Below are 15803 nucleotides of genomic sequence, written 5' to 3'. Positions count from 1 at the left end.
AGAAGACTCCAGAACCATGAAGAAGGTTTCAGAACATTGAAGGTTCCAGAATCACGAGGAGAGTTCCAGAGCGCTCTCTCCTCAGACATATCAGCCGTTCAGTAGAATCAGAGTGTTCCATGTTCAGTCTTTCAGGTCCATCGTTTAGTTTAGAACACTCCAGAGTGAGGACTGCATTCTGATGCAGCAGTTTTTCCATTCTCTCCACCCTTCATTGGACAGCTAGGGGTTCCATATGCTCATTCCATCACTCTCACTCTCCTCTCTCGCTCTTCTCTTTCTGGCTTGTTTTAAAGTGGGCAGACAGACATGGAGACTGTTCACACAAACCACACTGTACTTACATGGGTTACAAACACAGCATTACAGAACCCAGTGGATTCATGTTTTTAAGGATCTTTTTACAGTTTGGCAACAACATGTGTCAGGGTCATCTTATCATATGTCTGTGCTGAGGTATCCTTTCAGGTGACATGGCTGTAGCAGTAGGTGTATTCTTAAATCATCAGTTCAGTCGATCAACCACGCAATCAGAACCTTGGAGGTGACAGACTGTTCCTCCCCCTTATGGCATCGTAGCGACGGGCAACCTGTTACGTTTCAGTTTTGACTCCCAAAGAACTTCCCTGCTATATGTTACAGGTACACATCAACAGAGTACACTTAAACACACACGCATGCATGCGCGCGCACACACACACACACACACACACACATACACACACACGTGCGCCTCAGTGCAGGAGCCAGAGTGGGTCTGACATTCAGGGGAGTGTGTACTGTACTGCAGGGGTTGATCTAAATCACCCTCCTCTCAGTCTCAGAGGAGGATCACAGCAGTGAGTGACAGCAGCACAGCCAATAGGACACCGAGAAAAGCCCCAGCGGAGTGGGACACTGCATTACTATTGGCTCTCTTGACCCCGCTGGGCGGGCCAACCGAAGTCCTGGGAACACACTTATTCCTCCTGCGAGGGGGGGCGGAGGGGTCATATTTACCCCCTCCAGGGGCGTTGTCCTTCTCCTCCCCCTCCCTCAGTGCCTGCACCTCATTCAAGCCCCCCTGACCCCCTCCCTTCCCCTTACGCCCCCTGTTGCGGGTACAGTTCCTGCGGCTCCCCTTGGGAGGCCTGGGCAGGGGTAGTGGCGAGGGGGACGGGTCCCCATTATGCTGGTCCCCGTGTGGGAGGTGTGGGTGCTGGTGGTGGTTATGGCGGTGCCTGTGGTTCCTGTGATGGAGTCGATGGTCCTCCTCTTTCTTCAGGGACTCCCCCAGCTCGGCCTCCCCGCCTATGACACCTCCTCCCTGGGTTTCTCCTGCTGAACAGCTGGGTAGGTCCTCCTTACTCAGCCCCTTCAGGTCCCGGCCCTGGAGCTCTGGCGGAGAGACGCAACCCAGAGAGGATGTGGAGCCCCGGAACCTCCGCAGCCAATCCCACAGCGGCAGGGCCTGGATAATAATAACAATAATAATAATAATACAAATAATAATAATAATAATAATAATAATAATAATAATAGTAATACTAACAATAATAATAATAATACATTTATATTAGATGCCTTTCAAAACTCCCAAGGACACATTACATTAAGGCTGGGATTCAAAGGCACATTGTTGCCCTTTGGGGCAAATCCTAGATTCGCCTTCAGTCGAAATTCGCTTAGTCATACTTTGATGTCAATAAAATGTTCACTTAGGTCGGGATTCAATCCGAGGCGTGTTGTAGAGCATTGGTGATAATGCACTTTTTCAAGGCAATGTTTCTCTGTTCACAGAGATCGCATTCAGCTCAGTTGAAAATTACCTTTAAATGTCAAGCGTTCTGCAATGCGCCTTGAATTGAATCCCGGCCTAAGTGAACATTTGATTTAAGTGGAAGGCTAGCTGAAAGAGGTGTGTGGTGTTTGAGGTGTGTTTTGAAGGTGTGTTTTGAAGGTGTGTTTTGAGGTGTGTTTTATGGTGTGTTTTGAAGGTGTGTTTTAAGGTGTGTTTTGAGATGAGCTTTGAAGGTGTGTTTTAAGGTGTGTTTTGAGGTGTGTTTTGAAGGTGTGTTTTAAGGTGTGTTTTGAAGGTGTGTTTTGAGTGTGTTTTGAAAGTGTGTTTTAAGGTGTGTTTGAACTGTGTCCGACCTTGCAGTCACACTCCCAAGGGTTGTCGTTGAGTCTGAGGTACTCTAGAGCAGGCAGCAGGGCCAGGCTGGCCCCAGACAGCTCAGTCAGAGAGTTGTTGAACAGGTAGAGGGTGGTGAGGCGATGCAGGTCGTGGAAGGCCAGACGGTGGACCCACTGCAGACGGTTCTGGTGCAGCAAGAGACGGTCCAGCACCCCGAGACCCCTGGAGGGACAGCGGTCAATCAATAGGGTGTCATTTGGGACACATTCTAAGTAAAAGCACGGCTAAATCAATCAATCAAAAAGGTATGTCCCACCTGAAGGTGTTCTGGTGGAGCGACCATAGCTTGTTGCCATGGAGGAAGAGGTGGCTGAGGTTCAGCAGGTCAACAAACAGATCATCCTCCAGGAACTCCAATTGGTTGTCCTGGGGAGGGGGGAGGAATTAAGATCTAACATCTAAAGGCCTATAAGGCAAATATACAACTGTGTAAGAAGGATGTGGTGTCAGGGAGGCTTGTGTTCACTTCATTATTGTTGCCTACACATGCTGGCTTCTCACTGTACCCATGATGTGTGTAATATATCTACGATTTATATTATATTCCCCTACCTGTAGATAGAGGTACTGCAAGCTGCTGAGCCCCTCAAATATCCCAGATGGCAGGCTGAGAAGCCCACAGTGGTAGAGGTGCAGGGCGTGCAGCCGGCCTAGCCCCTGGAAGGTGTCTGAAGCCAGGGCTCTCAGGTGACGGTTGTCCCCCAGGTCCAGCTCCTCCAGGCGGGCAAAGCCGTGGAAGGTGGAGGCCTGGATGTAGGAGATGTTGTTGGAGTAAAGCCACAGCATGGCCGTGGTGGGGCTGAAGTGGCCTCGCAGGAGACGTTGGATCTTGTTGTTCTAGAAGAATAGAGGAAGGAACGAGAGAAACAAAGGATGGGAGCGTTGCTTAGGGATGTGGCAGATCAGGTGCTCTTTGAAAACTGGTATTGACTGATTGGAACATTGGAAGTTATAATTAGACAAAACCAGAGTGGACTGTTATCAGAAATCAGTCCGCAAGTCAGCATGTTTCTCCGCGATCACTAACTTGTAACTTTGCATCGTTGGGTCAGCTGAGTAGCCTGAAGGCCTGTTTATACTAGGAAGGCATCGCACGGTGAAACATCAGAAGCCATTCACTTTCAATGGAAGGAAAGTGAGAGAAGTGGAATGGGCCGGGGGACCGTTGAGCGATGCGAGCATGGGCGAGGGAGCTGAACAGGGCGGGACTAAAGTTGGGTAAAGCTGAACGCGATATCGTGACACAAGTGACCAATCGAAGCTCACCATAGCTTCCAACCCATACTGGATTGGCTGACAATGGCTGTTCATACATAGCACTACTTAGCTTGCTTGCTAGCTTGTTAGCACCCACATTTGTATTTTATTTATTTGTTTAACCTTTATTTAACTAGGCAAGTCAGTTTATTAGAAATTCCTATATACAATGACGGCCTACCAAAAGGCAAAAGGCTTCCTGCGGGTACGGGATTAAAATGAAAGGACAAAACACACATCACGACAACACTACATAAAGAGAGACCTAAGACAACATAGCATGGCAGCAACACATGACAACATAGCATGGTGGCAACACAACATGGTAGCAGCACAAAACATGGTACAAACATTATTGGGACACAGATAACAGCACAAAGGCAAGAAGGTAGAGACAGCAATATATCACGCGAAGCATCCACAACTGTCAGTAAGAGTGTCCATGATTGAGTCTTTGAATTTTACATTTACATTTTAGTCATTTAGCAGACGCTCTTATCCAGAGCGACTTACAGTTAGTGAATACATATTTTTTTATACTGGCCCCCCGTGGGAATCGAACCCACAACCCTGGCGTTGCAAACGCCATGCTCTATCAACTGAGCTACATCCCTGCCGGCCATTCCCTCCCCTACCCTGGACAACGCTGGGCCAATTGTGCGCCGCCCATGAGTCTCCCGGTCACGGCCGGCTGCGACAGAGCCTGGATTCGAACCAGGATCTCTAGTGGCACAGTTAGCACTGCGATGCAGTGCCTTAGACCACTGCGCCACTCAGGAGCCCGAATGAATGAAGAGATGGAGATAAAACTGTCCAGTTTGAGTGTTTTTTGCCGCTCGTTCCATTCACTAGCTGCAGCGAACTGAAAAGAGGGCGAGGCTAGCGTGGCTTGGCGAGTGCCGCTTGTATAGTATAAATCCTTATTGAGGCTACTACAATGACTCGCGGCAGAACAGCTGCTACATGAAAACAAATAATGTTAGCTTTAGCACAACTACTAGTTTGCTAGCTAGCTTTTGTTGGAAGCATTCAATATTGTGTGTGCCGCGCTAAGTAGGTATCTGGTTGGTTTCAGTGACTGGCTCAGCTAGCAAGCTAATATTGGACTCGGAAGGTATTTTCCACATGATGTTACATTACAGCCTTATTCTAAAATTGATTAAATAGTTTTTTACCATACCCCATAATGACAAAGCAAAAACAGGTTTTTAGAAATGTTTGCAAATTTATTAAAACAAAGAAAAAATGAAAAATCGCATTTACATAAGTATTCAGATGATTTACTCAGTACTTTGTTGAAGCACCTTTGGCAGCGATTACAGCCTCAAGTCTTCTTGGGTATGCCGCTACAAGCTTGGCACTTCTGTATTTGGGGAGTTTCTCCCATTCTTCTCTGCAGATCCTCTCAAGCTCGGTCAGGTTGGATGGGGAGCGTCGCTACACAGCTATTTTCAGGTCTCTCCAGAGATGTTCGATCAGGTTCAAGTCCAAGCTCTGGTTGGGCCACTCCTGCATTGTCTTGCCTGTGTGCTTAGGCTCGTTGTCCTGTTGGAAGGTGAACCTTCAACCCAGTCTGAGGTACTGAGCACTCTGGAGCAGGTTTTCATCAAGGATCTCTCTGTTCTTTGCTCCGTTCATCTTTCCCTCGATCCTGACTAGTCTCCCAGTCCGTGCAGCTGAAAAACATCCCCACAGCATGATGCTGCCACCACCATGCTTCACCGTAGGGATGGTGCCAGGTTTCCTCCAGACGTGACGCTTGGCATAAAGGCCAAAGAGTTCAATCTTGGTTTCATCAGACCAGAAAATCTTGTTTCTCATGGTCTGAGATCTTTAGGTGCCTTTTGGCAAACTCCAAGCGGGCTGTCATGTGCCTTTTACTGAGGAGTGGCTTCCATCTGGCCCCTCTACCATAAAGGCCTGATTGGTGGACTGTCCTTCTGGAAGGTTCTCCCATCTCCACAGAGGAACTCTAGAGCTCTGCCAGAGTGACCATCAGGTTCTTGGTCACCTCCCTGACCAAGGCCCTTCTCTCCCGATTGCTCAGTTTGGCAGGGCGGCCAGCTCTAGGAAGCTCTAGGAAGAGGCCACTGTGTTCTTTGGGAGCTTCAATGCTGTAATTTTTTTGGTACCCTTCCCGAAATCTGTGCCTCGACACAATCCTGTCTCTGAGCTCTACAGACAATTCATTTTTTCCTCATGGCTTGGTTTTTGCTCTGACATGCACTGTCAACTGTGGGACCTTATATAGACAGGTGTGTGCCTTTCCAAATCATGTCCAATCAATTTAATTTACCACAGGTGGACTCCAATGAAGTTGTAGAAACATCTCAAGGATGATCAATAGAAACAGGATGCACCTGAGCTAAATTTTGAGTCACATAGCGAAGGGTCTGAATATTTATATAAATAAAGTATTTCATTTTTTTATATTTTATAAATTTGCTAAAATATCTAAAAACCAGTTTTCACTTTGTTATCATGGGGTATTGTGTGTAGATTGCTGAAAATAATGATTTATTTAATCCATTTTTGAATAAGGCTGTAATGTAACAAAATGTGGAAAATACTTTCCAAAGGCACTGTATGTTAGCTTTCGTGGCCATTGTCAAACTTCAGAAAATACTGCTCTGTGAAGCACAACATTTCCTCACGAAAAAAACATCAATATTATTGACCGATTTATTGTTTTAGTTTAGATAAATTCAGACAGTTATGAGGCAGAAATGTGGTTCAGCAGACCATGTCACCTAGGTAATATTTTTTTATGTTCGACAGCCGTTGTAGCCGGACTACTTTTCATCTCTCCCATTACCCTTTGCGAGATACGAGACAGATCAGTGCAGGCGGAATCAACACGCTATCTGGCATAAGACAATGTGTTAGAGCCCCATTACCATTACAAGGGGGATATTTCAATAATTATATGTAGATGAATGTCTAGAATTAGAACAATATTACATTTCTAAATATATGGCTCTGGACAAAACCATTCCAAAAAAATACGTTCAAGGCACTCAATTAAGCTACAAAACCAACTTTAAAACATTAAGGCTATCAAATAAACAAATAAACACTTTTATAAAACTATAAACTAAAAACATTTGCATAAATGTGCATAAAATAACTCCCCCAAAAAATACAAAGGCTTTTAATTTTCTAGACTACAGGAGACTGAGTAATCTACTGGCTCTTACCTGCAGGAAGACCCTCTCGCTCTGGGCTGGGATCTCCTCTGGGACAGACAGAAAGTTCTGGGCCTGACAGGACACGGTGCTGGGAGAGGTGTAGCAGATACAGTCTCTGGGACAGGGGGAGGAGAGCTCCAACCACCCGCATAGGACGAGGAGGACACCTACACCACCACAACCTGACAGAGGAGGAGAGGATAGAGAGAGATGAGTAAAGAGGTTTTGCTGTATATATTCCTGTAAAGCTCAGAGAGGATCTCAGGACAAATGAAGTAGAAGTGCTGTGGTTGCAGGTTCACCTGCTTCACATGAAGCCTCTTATATTTAGGGTTCTGCTACAGGCCACCAAGTGCTAACTGTCAGCATCTGGAGAACATGTACTGCTACAGGCCACCAAGTGCTAACTGTCAGCATCTGGAGAATATGTACTGCTATACATTTACATTTACGTCATTTAGCAGATGCTCTTATCCAGAGCGACTTACAGTTAGTGAGTGCATACATTTTTTATTTTCATACTGGCCCCCGTGGGAATCGAACCCACAACCCTGGCGTTGCAAGCGCCATGCTCTACCAACTGAGCTACATGGGGCGCTACGCTGTAGGCCACCAAGTGCTAACTGTCAGTATCTGGAGAATATGTGTGTGATGTTAGATAACGCCTCTGATGCTAACAGAGACATTGCTTTTCTGTATAGTTGTACTCTCAAGAGGAAGCTCCTTACTGTGACTAACGCCTGTAACATGACCCAGGTTATCACTCAACCAACCAACTAGAGTGTATACCAATACTTTCGGATCTGTGACATCCCCTTGTATTGATCATATCTTCACTAATGCTGCAGAGCTTTGCACCAAAGCAATACCAGTTCCCATTGGCTGTAGTGACAATAACATTGTGGCAATAACAAGGAAAGCCAAAGTACCAAAGTCCTAAAGTTATTTATAAGAGATCGTGCAAAATGTTTTCTCAGGACGCATCTGTTGAAGATGTAAAACATTTATGTTGGTCTGATGTGTATAAGGAGGAGAATCCAGATGCAGCACTTGGAGTATTTGTAAAATTATTCTTGCCAGTTCTCTGTTAGTTAAGAAACTAACAGAGAACTGTTGGAGCCCCCTGGATCGATGATGAAATGAAAAATTGTGTGGTTGAAAGAAATGGTGCAAAAAAACGTGGCAAACAAGTCATAATAATAATACTAATACTAATAATAGTAATAATAATATGTATAATAATATTAATAATATTATTAATAGTAATAATAATAATAATAATGATTATAACAGTAATAATAATAGTAATAATAGTAATAGTAATAGTAATAATAATAATACTACTAAATTAAAACAACATAAGTAGCCAATCCAGACCTTTACAATGAAGTTAGCAGACTTGATGAGTAAGGGTGGGTAATGAAGAAAGTATTTTACAAATGATTTGCCACTTGTCTTACAAGAAGCTAAAATGACTATGCATGTTGATGATCTCACACTCTTCACAACAGCAGCTACAGCCAGTGAGCTCCCTGAGACTCTTAAGCAAGGAGTTACAGTCAGTGTCAGAATGGATCATTAACAATAAATACAACTAAAACCAAAAGTATTGCATTTGGTTCAAAGCATTCTCTTAGACCAAAACATCAACTGGAATTTTGTGACCATTGAACAAGTTGAAGAAGCCGAACTCCTAGGAGTAACATTGGATGGTCAGTTATCATGGTCAAGTCATATTGACAAAGTTGTTGTGAAGATGGGGAGAGGGATGTCTGTTATAAAAAGATGTCCTGTGTTTTTGACACAAAGATCAACTGTACCAGCTGTTCAGGCTCTGGTCTCGATTACTGTCCGGTAATAGGGTCAGGTGCAGTAAAGAAAGACCTAGCAAAGCTGCAGCTGGCTCAAAACAGAGCAGCACGCCTCGCCCTTAACTGCACACATGGACCTAACATCAACAACATTCATGATAGTCTTTCATGGTTGAGGGTTGAAGAGAAATGTACTTCTTCTCTTTTAGTCTTTTTAAGAAACGTGTGTGTTGAAAATGCCTATTCACCTGTATAATCTATTTGCATACACTTCAACCAGACATACACTACCAGTCAAAAGGTTTAGAACACCTACTCATTCAAGGGTTTTTATTTATTTTTACTATTTTATACATTGTATAATAATAGTGAAGACATCAAAACTATGAAATAACACATATGGAATCATGTAGTAACCAAAAAAGTTTTCAACAAATCAAAATATATTTGAGATTTGAGATTCTTCAAATAGCCACCCTTTGCCTTGATGACAACTTTGCACACTCTTGGCATTCTCTCAACCAGCTTCATGAGGTAGTCACCTGGAATGCATTTCAATTAACAAGTGTGCCTTCTTAAAAGTTAATTTAATGCATTTGAGCCAATCAGTTGTGTTGTGACAAGGTGGGGGGTATACAGAAGATAGCCCTATTTGGTAAAAGACCAAGTCAATATTATGGCAAGAACAGCTCAAATAAAAAAAGAGAAACGACAGTCCATCATTACTTTAAGACATGAAGGTCAGTCAACACGGAACATTTCAAGAACTTTGAAGGTTTCTTCATGTGCAGTCGCAAAAACCATCAAGCACTATGATGAAACTGGCTCTCATGAGGACCGCCACAGGACAGGAAGACACAGAGTTACCTCTGCTGCAGAGGATAAGTTCATTAGAGTTACCAGCCTCAGAAATTGCAGCCCAAATAAATGCTTCACAGAGTTCAAGTAACAGACACATCTCAAACATCAACTGTTCAGAGGAGCCTGTGTGAATCAGGCCTTCATGGTCAAATTGGTGCAAATAAACCACTACTAAAGGACACCGATAATAAGAAGAGACTTGCTTGGGCCAAGAAACACGAGCAATGGACATTAGACCGGTGGAAATTTGTCCTTTGGTCTGGAGTTGAAATTGTAGATTTTTGGTTCCAACCGCCGTGTCTTTGTGAGATGCGGTGTGGGTGAACGGATGATCTCTGCATGTGTATTTCCCACCATAAAGCATGGAACGAGGAGGTGTTATGGTGTATGGGCGCTTTGCTGGTGACACTGTCTCTAATGGATTTAGAATTCAAGGCACACTTAACCAGCATGGCTACCACAGCATTCTGCAGCGATACGCCATCCCATCTGATTTGCGTTTAATGGGACTATCATTTGTTTTTCAACAGGACAATGACCCAACACACCTCCAGGCTGTGTAAGGTCTATTTTACCAAGAATGAGAGTGATGGAGTGCTGCATCAGATGACCTGGCCTCCACAATCCCCAGATCTCAAACCAATTGAGATGGTTCGGGATGAGTCAGAACGCAGAGAGAAGGAAAAGCAGCCAACAAGTGTAACGATTCCGGCAGTCTGAGTCGGTTCCTGTCTGTGTATTAGTTTTTCTGCTCGGGATCTCCAGTTTCCCGAGGGTTCTGGAACGCTCCCTGCCTGGTTGCCGGGCTACGTTGCTAGGCGGGAGCTCTCCTGATTTCCACACCTGCATTCCATCAGCAATCTGCACACCTGGCCCTGATCATCACCTTCATAAGCTCTGACCTGACATCCATTCCCTGCCGGATCGTTAGCCATGAACAGTATGTTTATCAGCGGATCAGTCCTAGAGCTTAGAGCATTAGTTTTGTTGTTTTGCACCTTGTTTGCTTGTTGTATGCTTACCTCCGTTTTGTTCTCCCTACAGTCACTCGTCCGGAACCTTCACCCAACCTCTGCCTGATGGTCGGCGGCTGCTGAGCCATCATTGGACCAACCACTGCACCTTCTACAACTCATCCACGCCGCCCGCTCTGTTCCCTGGATTATTCAACATCACCCGTGGATCAGTTAAATAAACACTCACCTTTGACACCACTTACCTTGTCCTGGTCTGCTTCTGGGTTCTGGCTTAGTAAACCGTGACAGAACGATCCGGCCAGTATGAACCCAGCGGACCTGGACTCTGTTCGCCATGCCATTTCCCATCAGGAGAAGATGTTGGGCCATCATAGCACGGAGCTACAGGAGATCGCGTTGGCAGTTCGGAACCTTTCTACCGGTCTGACGGAGGTCCAGAACCAGCGCAAGTTTCCGGTGGAGGATCCACTACCGGTTTCACCCATCTCGCCTGCCGCTTCTGGAGCTGTGTCCTTCCGTGAGCCCAAGGTTCCGACGCCGGATAAATATGAGGGGGAGCTGGGAAGATGCCGTTCTTTCCTTATGCAGTGTGGGTTAGTGTTCGATCTACAGCCCTACTCTTATTCCACAGACAAGGCTAGGATAGCCTTTGTGATTGAGTTGCTGCGTGGTCGAGCGCTGGAGTGGGCTTCAGCCGTTTGGGAACGACAGGACCCCTGCATGGCTTCATACCAGGGGTTCACGGCCGAGATGAGGAAGCTCTTCGACCATTCCGTCCGAGGGAGGGACGCAGCTAGGCGCCTGTTTTCGCTCGCCAAGGAACTCGCAGCGTGGCCGACTTCGTGATCGAGTTCAAGGCGTTGGCTGTGGAGAGTGGGTGGAATGAGGAGTCTCTGCAAGCGGCCTTTTACCAGGGTCTGTCGGAGCAGCTCAAGGATGAGTTGATCTCCTATCCGAGCCTAGTGACCTGGACAGCTTGGTAGCCTTGTCTATTCGGGTGGATAATCGAGTCCGAGAGCGAAGGAGGGAGAAGCAATGGGTTCCGTCCAATCGATCAGCTTCTCAGGTTCCAGTCGGGTCGGTGATTGGACCAGAATACGTCGATCATCGTCCACCACACAGGATTAGTGGAGAGGTCCTGTCTCCCGATTCTGAACCAATGCAAGTAGGGCGGCACGGGTTAACCAAGGAGGAACGCCAACTCAGACGTAGGACTAACTGTTGCCTCTACTGTGGTGGTTCGGGACATTACCTCGCCACCTGTTCCCGGCGGTCGTCAAACTGCGCGGTTCGCTAAAGTTGGGAGGACTTTTAGCGAGCCAGTTTCGACCTCTCAATACCTCTGTCAGACCCCGTTTCGGCTACCCTTATGAACAGGAATCAGAGCTTAGCGATTAACGCTTTTATCGATTCAGGTGCCGATGGAAGCTTTCTTGATGCCGAGTTGGTGGAACAGCTGGGGCTTTCCAAGGAGCAATTGCCGGAAGCCATTGAGGCGACCACTCTGAACGGCAGTAGTCTGGCACGTATCACGATGAGGACTGAACCGGTTAAGATGCTGTTGTCGGGGAATCATTCTGAGATGATTTCATTCTTCATTCTGCCGTCTTCCCATGTTCCTCTGGTCCTTGGATACCCCTGGCTGAAGGAACACAATCCCACGTTCGATTGGGTGACGGGCAAGGTAACGAGTTGGAGCCTTGATTGTCATGCTAACTGTCTCAAGACTGCCTGTCCCCATTCGGTTCCCAGTCAGGTGATTGAGGCTAAACCCCCAGATTTGTCCCTGGTTCCCGAGACATATCACGATTTGGGGGAAGTGTTCAGTAAGCAGAAGGCTCTGTCACTCCCTCCCCACCGACCATATGATTGTGCCATCAACCTGTTCCCTGGAGCTGTCTACCCCAAGGGAAGGTTATACAGTATCTCCCGACCTGAACGTGAGGCTTTGGAGACCTACATCAAGGAGTCCCTAGCTGCTGGTCTCGTTCGTCCCTCGTCATCACCCCTGGGGGGCAGGATTCTTCTTTGTGGGTAAGAAGGATGGCTCTCTTCGACCGTGTATTGATTATCGGGGGTTGAATGACATCACGGTCAAGAACAAGTATCCCCTGCCCTTGATGAGCTCTGCCTTCGACTCCTTACAGGGTGCTACGGTGTTCACCAAACTAGACCCACGCAATGCGTATCACATGGTCCCGGATCAGAGAGGGGGACGAGTGGTTGACGGGTTTCAATACACCGATGGGTCACTCGAGTATCAGGTGATGCCGTTTGGACTGACCAATGCTCCAGCGGTATTCCAGAGTATGGTGAACGACGTCCTGAGAGATATGATCGGTCTCTTTGTGTTTGTTTACCTGGATGACATTCTGATCTTCTCGAAGGAACCTTCCGACCACGTCCAGCATGTCCGGCAGGTTCTGCAGCGATTGTTGGAGAATCGCCTGTTCGTGAAGGCCGAGAAGTGCGAGTTTCACGCCCACCACGACATCCTTTCTCGGGTACATCATCTCCAGGGGAGAGATTAGGATGGACCAGGAGAAGGTTAGAGCGGTTCTGGAATGGGCCCAGCCCGGTGCGAGATTGCAGCTCCAGAGATTTTTGGGGTTTGCGAATTTCTACCGCAGATTCATCCGGGATTACAGCCGTGTGGCCGCTCCGTTAACTGCCTTGACTTCCAGTATCAGGACCTTCAAGTGGAATCCGGAGGCGGATCGAGCGTTTCTGGATTTGAAGAGACGATTCACCAACGCACCCGATTCTCTCTCAACCGGACACGGCCCGTCAGTTAAATCGTTGAAGTGGGCCGCGTCTGATGTGGGAGTTGGCGCCATCCTGTCGCAGCGATGCTCCACGGACAGTAAACTCCATCCCTGCGCCTACTACTCTCGTCGCCTTTCGCCTGCGGAGAGGAACTACGATGTGGGCAACCGGGAGCTTCTCGCGGTGAAACTTGCCTTGGAGGAGTGGCGCCACTGGTTGGAGGCGGAGCAACCGTTTATTGTCTGGACTGACCACAAGAATCTTGCTTACGTGCAATCGGCTAGACGTCTCAACTCCCCGTCAGGCCAGGTGGGCGTTGTTTTTCGGACGATTCAATTTTTCCCCGACATTCCGACCTGGATCTAAGAACGGCAAGGCGGACGCCTTGTCCCGGAGGTTCTCAAGACGGAAGAGAGTGGGTCCAAGACCGAGACAATTCTCCCCCGGAACTGCGTCGTGGGAGCAGTTATGTGGAAGATTGAGGAGGAGGTGATGGCGGCCCTTCGGACGCAGCCCGGTCCGTAGCGGTCCACCGGTCGGTTGTTTGTGCCTGAGTCGGTTTGTCCTGCTGTCCTCAAATGGTCCCACGCCAGCAAGATGGCTTGTCACCCTGGCGTGGCTCGGACGATGGCGTTTCTTCGCAGGCGTTTTGGTGGCCTGCCATGGCCGAGGATACTCGGGGTTTTGTTGCTGCCTGTCCAGTGTGTGCGCAGAATAAGAGTACCAATCGGCCCAGCTCTGGACTACTTCACCCCCTTCCTATTCCCCGGCGACCATGGTCGCATCTGGCCCTGGACTTTGTCACTGGGTTGCCCTCTTCTGAGGGGAACACGGTCGTTCTGACTATCGTGGACAGATTCAGCAAGTTCGCCCACTTTGTGCCAATTGCCAAGCTTCCCTCTGCCTCGGAGACGTCCGAGATCCTGGTTAGGGAGGTTTTCAGGGTCCACGGTTTGCCCAGTGATATCGTTTCCGACCGTGGCCCTCAGTTTACCTCTGCTGTCTGGAAGTCCTTCTGTTTGGCCATTGGAGCTACAGTCAGTCTCACATCTGGTTTTCACCCCCAATCTAATGGTCAGGCGGAGAGAGCCAACCAGAAGATGGAATCCACGCTACGCTGCCTTGTCTCTTCCAACCCCACCTCCTGGGTCTCTCAGTTGCCTTGGGTTGAGTATGCCCACAATACTCTCCCTACATCTGCCACTGGGATGTCTCCCCTTCCAGTGCCTGTATGGCTACCAACCTCCCTTGTTCCCTTCTCAGGAGAAGGAGCTCTCAGTGCCCTCTGTTCAGGCCCATATTCGTCGTTGCCACCGGACCTGGCATCGGGCCAGAAAGGCACTCCTTAGAGTTTCGGACGGTATCAGCTCCAGGCGAATCGTCGCCGGATCCCCGCTCCCACCTATACCATCGGAGATAGGGTCTGGTTGGCCACACGGGATCTTCCTTTACGGACTGAGTCTAGGAAGTTGTTAGCGAAGTTCATTGGTCCGTTTGTGGTGGAGAAGGTGATCAATCCGGTGGCAGTTCGACTCAAACTACCGAGGACGCTCAGAGTCCATCCCACCTTTCATGTCTCCTGCCTCAAGCCTGTTTTCCTCAGTCCTCTGTTGCCTCCTCCGCCTCCTCCTCCTCCTCCTCGGATGATCGGAGGTGGTCCTGCCTACACGGTGCGACGCATCATGGATTCCAGACGGCGGGGCCGGGGTTTCAGTATCTCGTGGACTGGGAGGGGTATGGTCCTGAAGAGAGGAGTTGGATTCCGCGGCGACAGATCCTAGATGCTGACCTCATTCGTGACTTCTACCGCCTCCATCCTGGCGCTCCGGGAGTCCGCCCGGTGGCGTTCATCGGAGGGGGTACTGTAACGATTCCGGCAGTCTGAGTCGGTTCCTGTCTGTGTATTAGTTTTTCTGCTCGGGATCTCCAGTTTCCCGAGGGTTCTGGAACGCTCCCTGCCTGGTTGCCGGGCTACGTTGCTAGGCGGGAGCTCTCCTGATTTCCACACCAGTATTCCATCAGCAATCTGCACACCTGGCCCTGATCATCACCTTCATAAGCTCTGACCTGACATCCATTCCCTGCCGGATCGTTAGCCATGAACAGTATGTTTATCAGCGGATCAGTCCTAGAGCTTAGAGCATTAGTTTTGTTGTTTTGCACCTTGTTTGCTTGTTGTATGCTTACCTCTGTTTTGTTCTCCCTACAGTCACTCGTCCGGAACCTTCACCCAACCTCTGCCTGATGGTCGGCGGCTGCCGAGCCATCATTGGACCAACCACTGCACCTTCTACAACTCATCCACGCCGCCCGCTCTGTTCCCTGGATTATTCAACATCACCCGTGGATCAGTTAAATAAACACTCACCTTTGACACCACTTACCTTGTCCTGGTCTGCTTCTGGGTTCTGGCTTAGTAAACCGTGACAACAAGTGCTCAGCATATGTGGGAACTCCTTCAGGACTGTTGGAAAAGCATTCCAGGTGAAGCTGGTTGAGAGAATGCCAAGAGTGTACAAAGCTGCCATCAAGGCAAAGGGTGGCTATTTGAAGAATCTCAAATATAAAATATATTTTGATTTGTTTAACACTATTTTGGTTACTACAAGATTTCATATGTGTTATTTCATAGTTTTGATATCTTCAATATTATTCTACAATGTAGAAAATAGTAAAAATAAAGAAAAACCCTTGAATGAGTAGGTGTTCTAAAACTTTTGACTGGTAGTGTACATACCCCACCAGTCACGCCACTATGGGTTTCTTC

At 47.7% G+C, this 15803-nt stretch overlaps 1 protein-coding gene across 1 annotated transcript in view; it reads right to left on the bottom strand.

Moving 5' to 3' along the window:
• Positions 1 to 820: 820 nt before the first annotated feature.
• Positions 821 to 15803, bottom strand: part of LOC121541348 (reticulon-4 receptor-like 1) — a 204316-nt gene continuing 189333 nt past the window's right edge. Inside the window, exons 2-6 of the mRNA XM_041850324.2 lie at positions 6631 to 6803; positions 2729 to 3013; positions 2433 to 2542; positions 2134 to 2338; positions 821 to 1450 (exon numbers count right to left, since the gene is read on the bottom strand). Coding sequence (XP_041706258.2) covers positions 821 to 1450; positions 2134 to 2338; positions 2433 to 2542; positions 2729 to 3013; positions 6631 to 6803 — 1403 coding nt within the window. The remainder of the gene's footprint in view (positions 1451 to 2133; positions 2339 to 2432; positions 2543 to 2728; positions 3014 to 6630; positions 6804 to 15803) is intronic.

The sequence above is a fragment of the Coregonus clupeaformis genome, chromosome 27 (assembly GCF_020615455.1).
Source record: "Coregonus clupeaformis isolate EN_2021a chromosome 27, ASM2061545v1, whole genome shotgun sequence".
In the NCBI taxonomy this organism is placed as follows: domain Eukaryota; kingdom Metazoa; phylum Chordata; class Actinopteri; order Salmoniformes; family Salmonidae; genus Coregonus; species Coregonus clupeaformis.
Note: the sequence above shows the minus strand (reverse complement) of the source record. Positions and strands in the feature narration are given on the sequence as shown.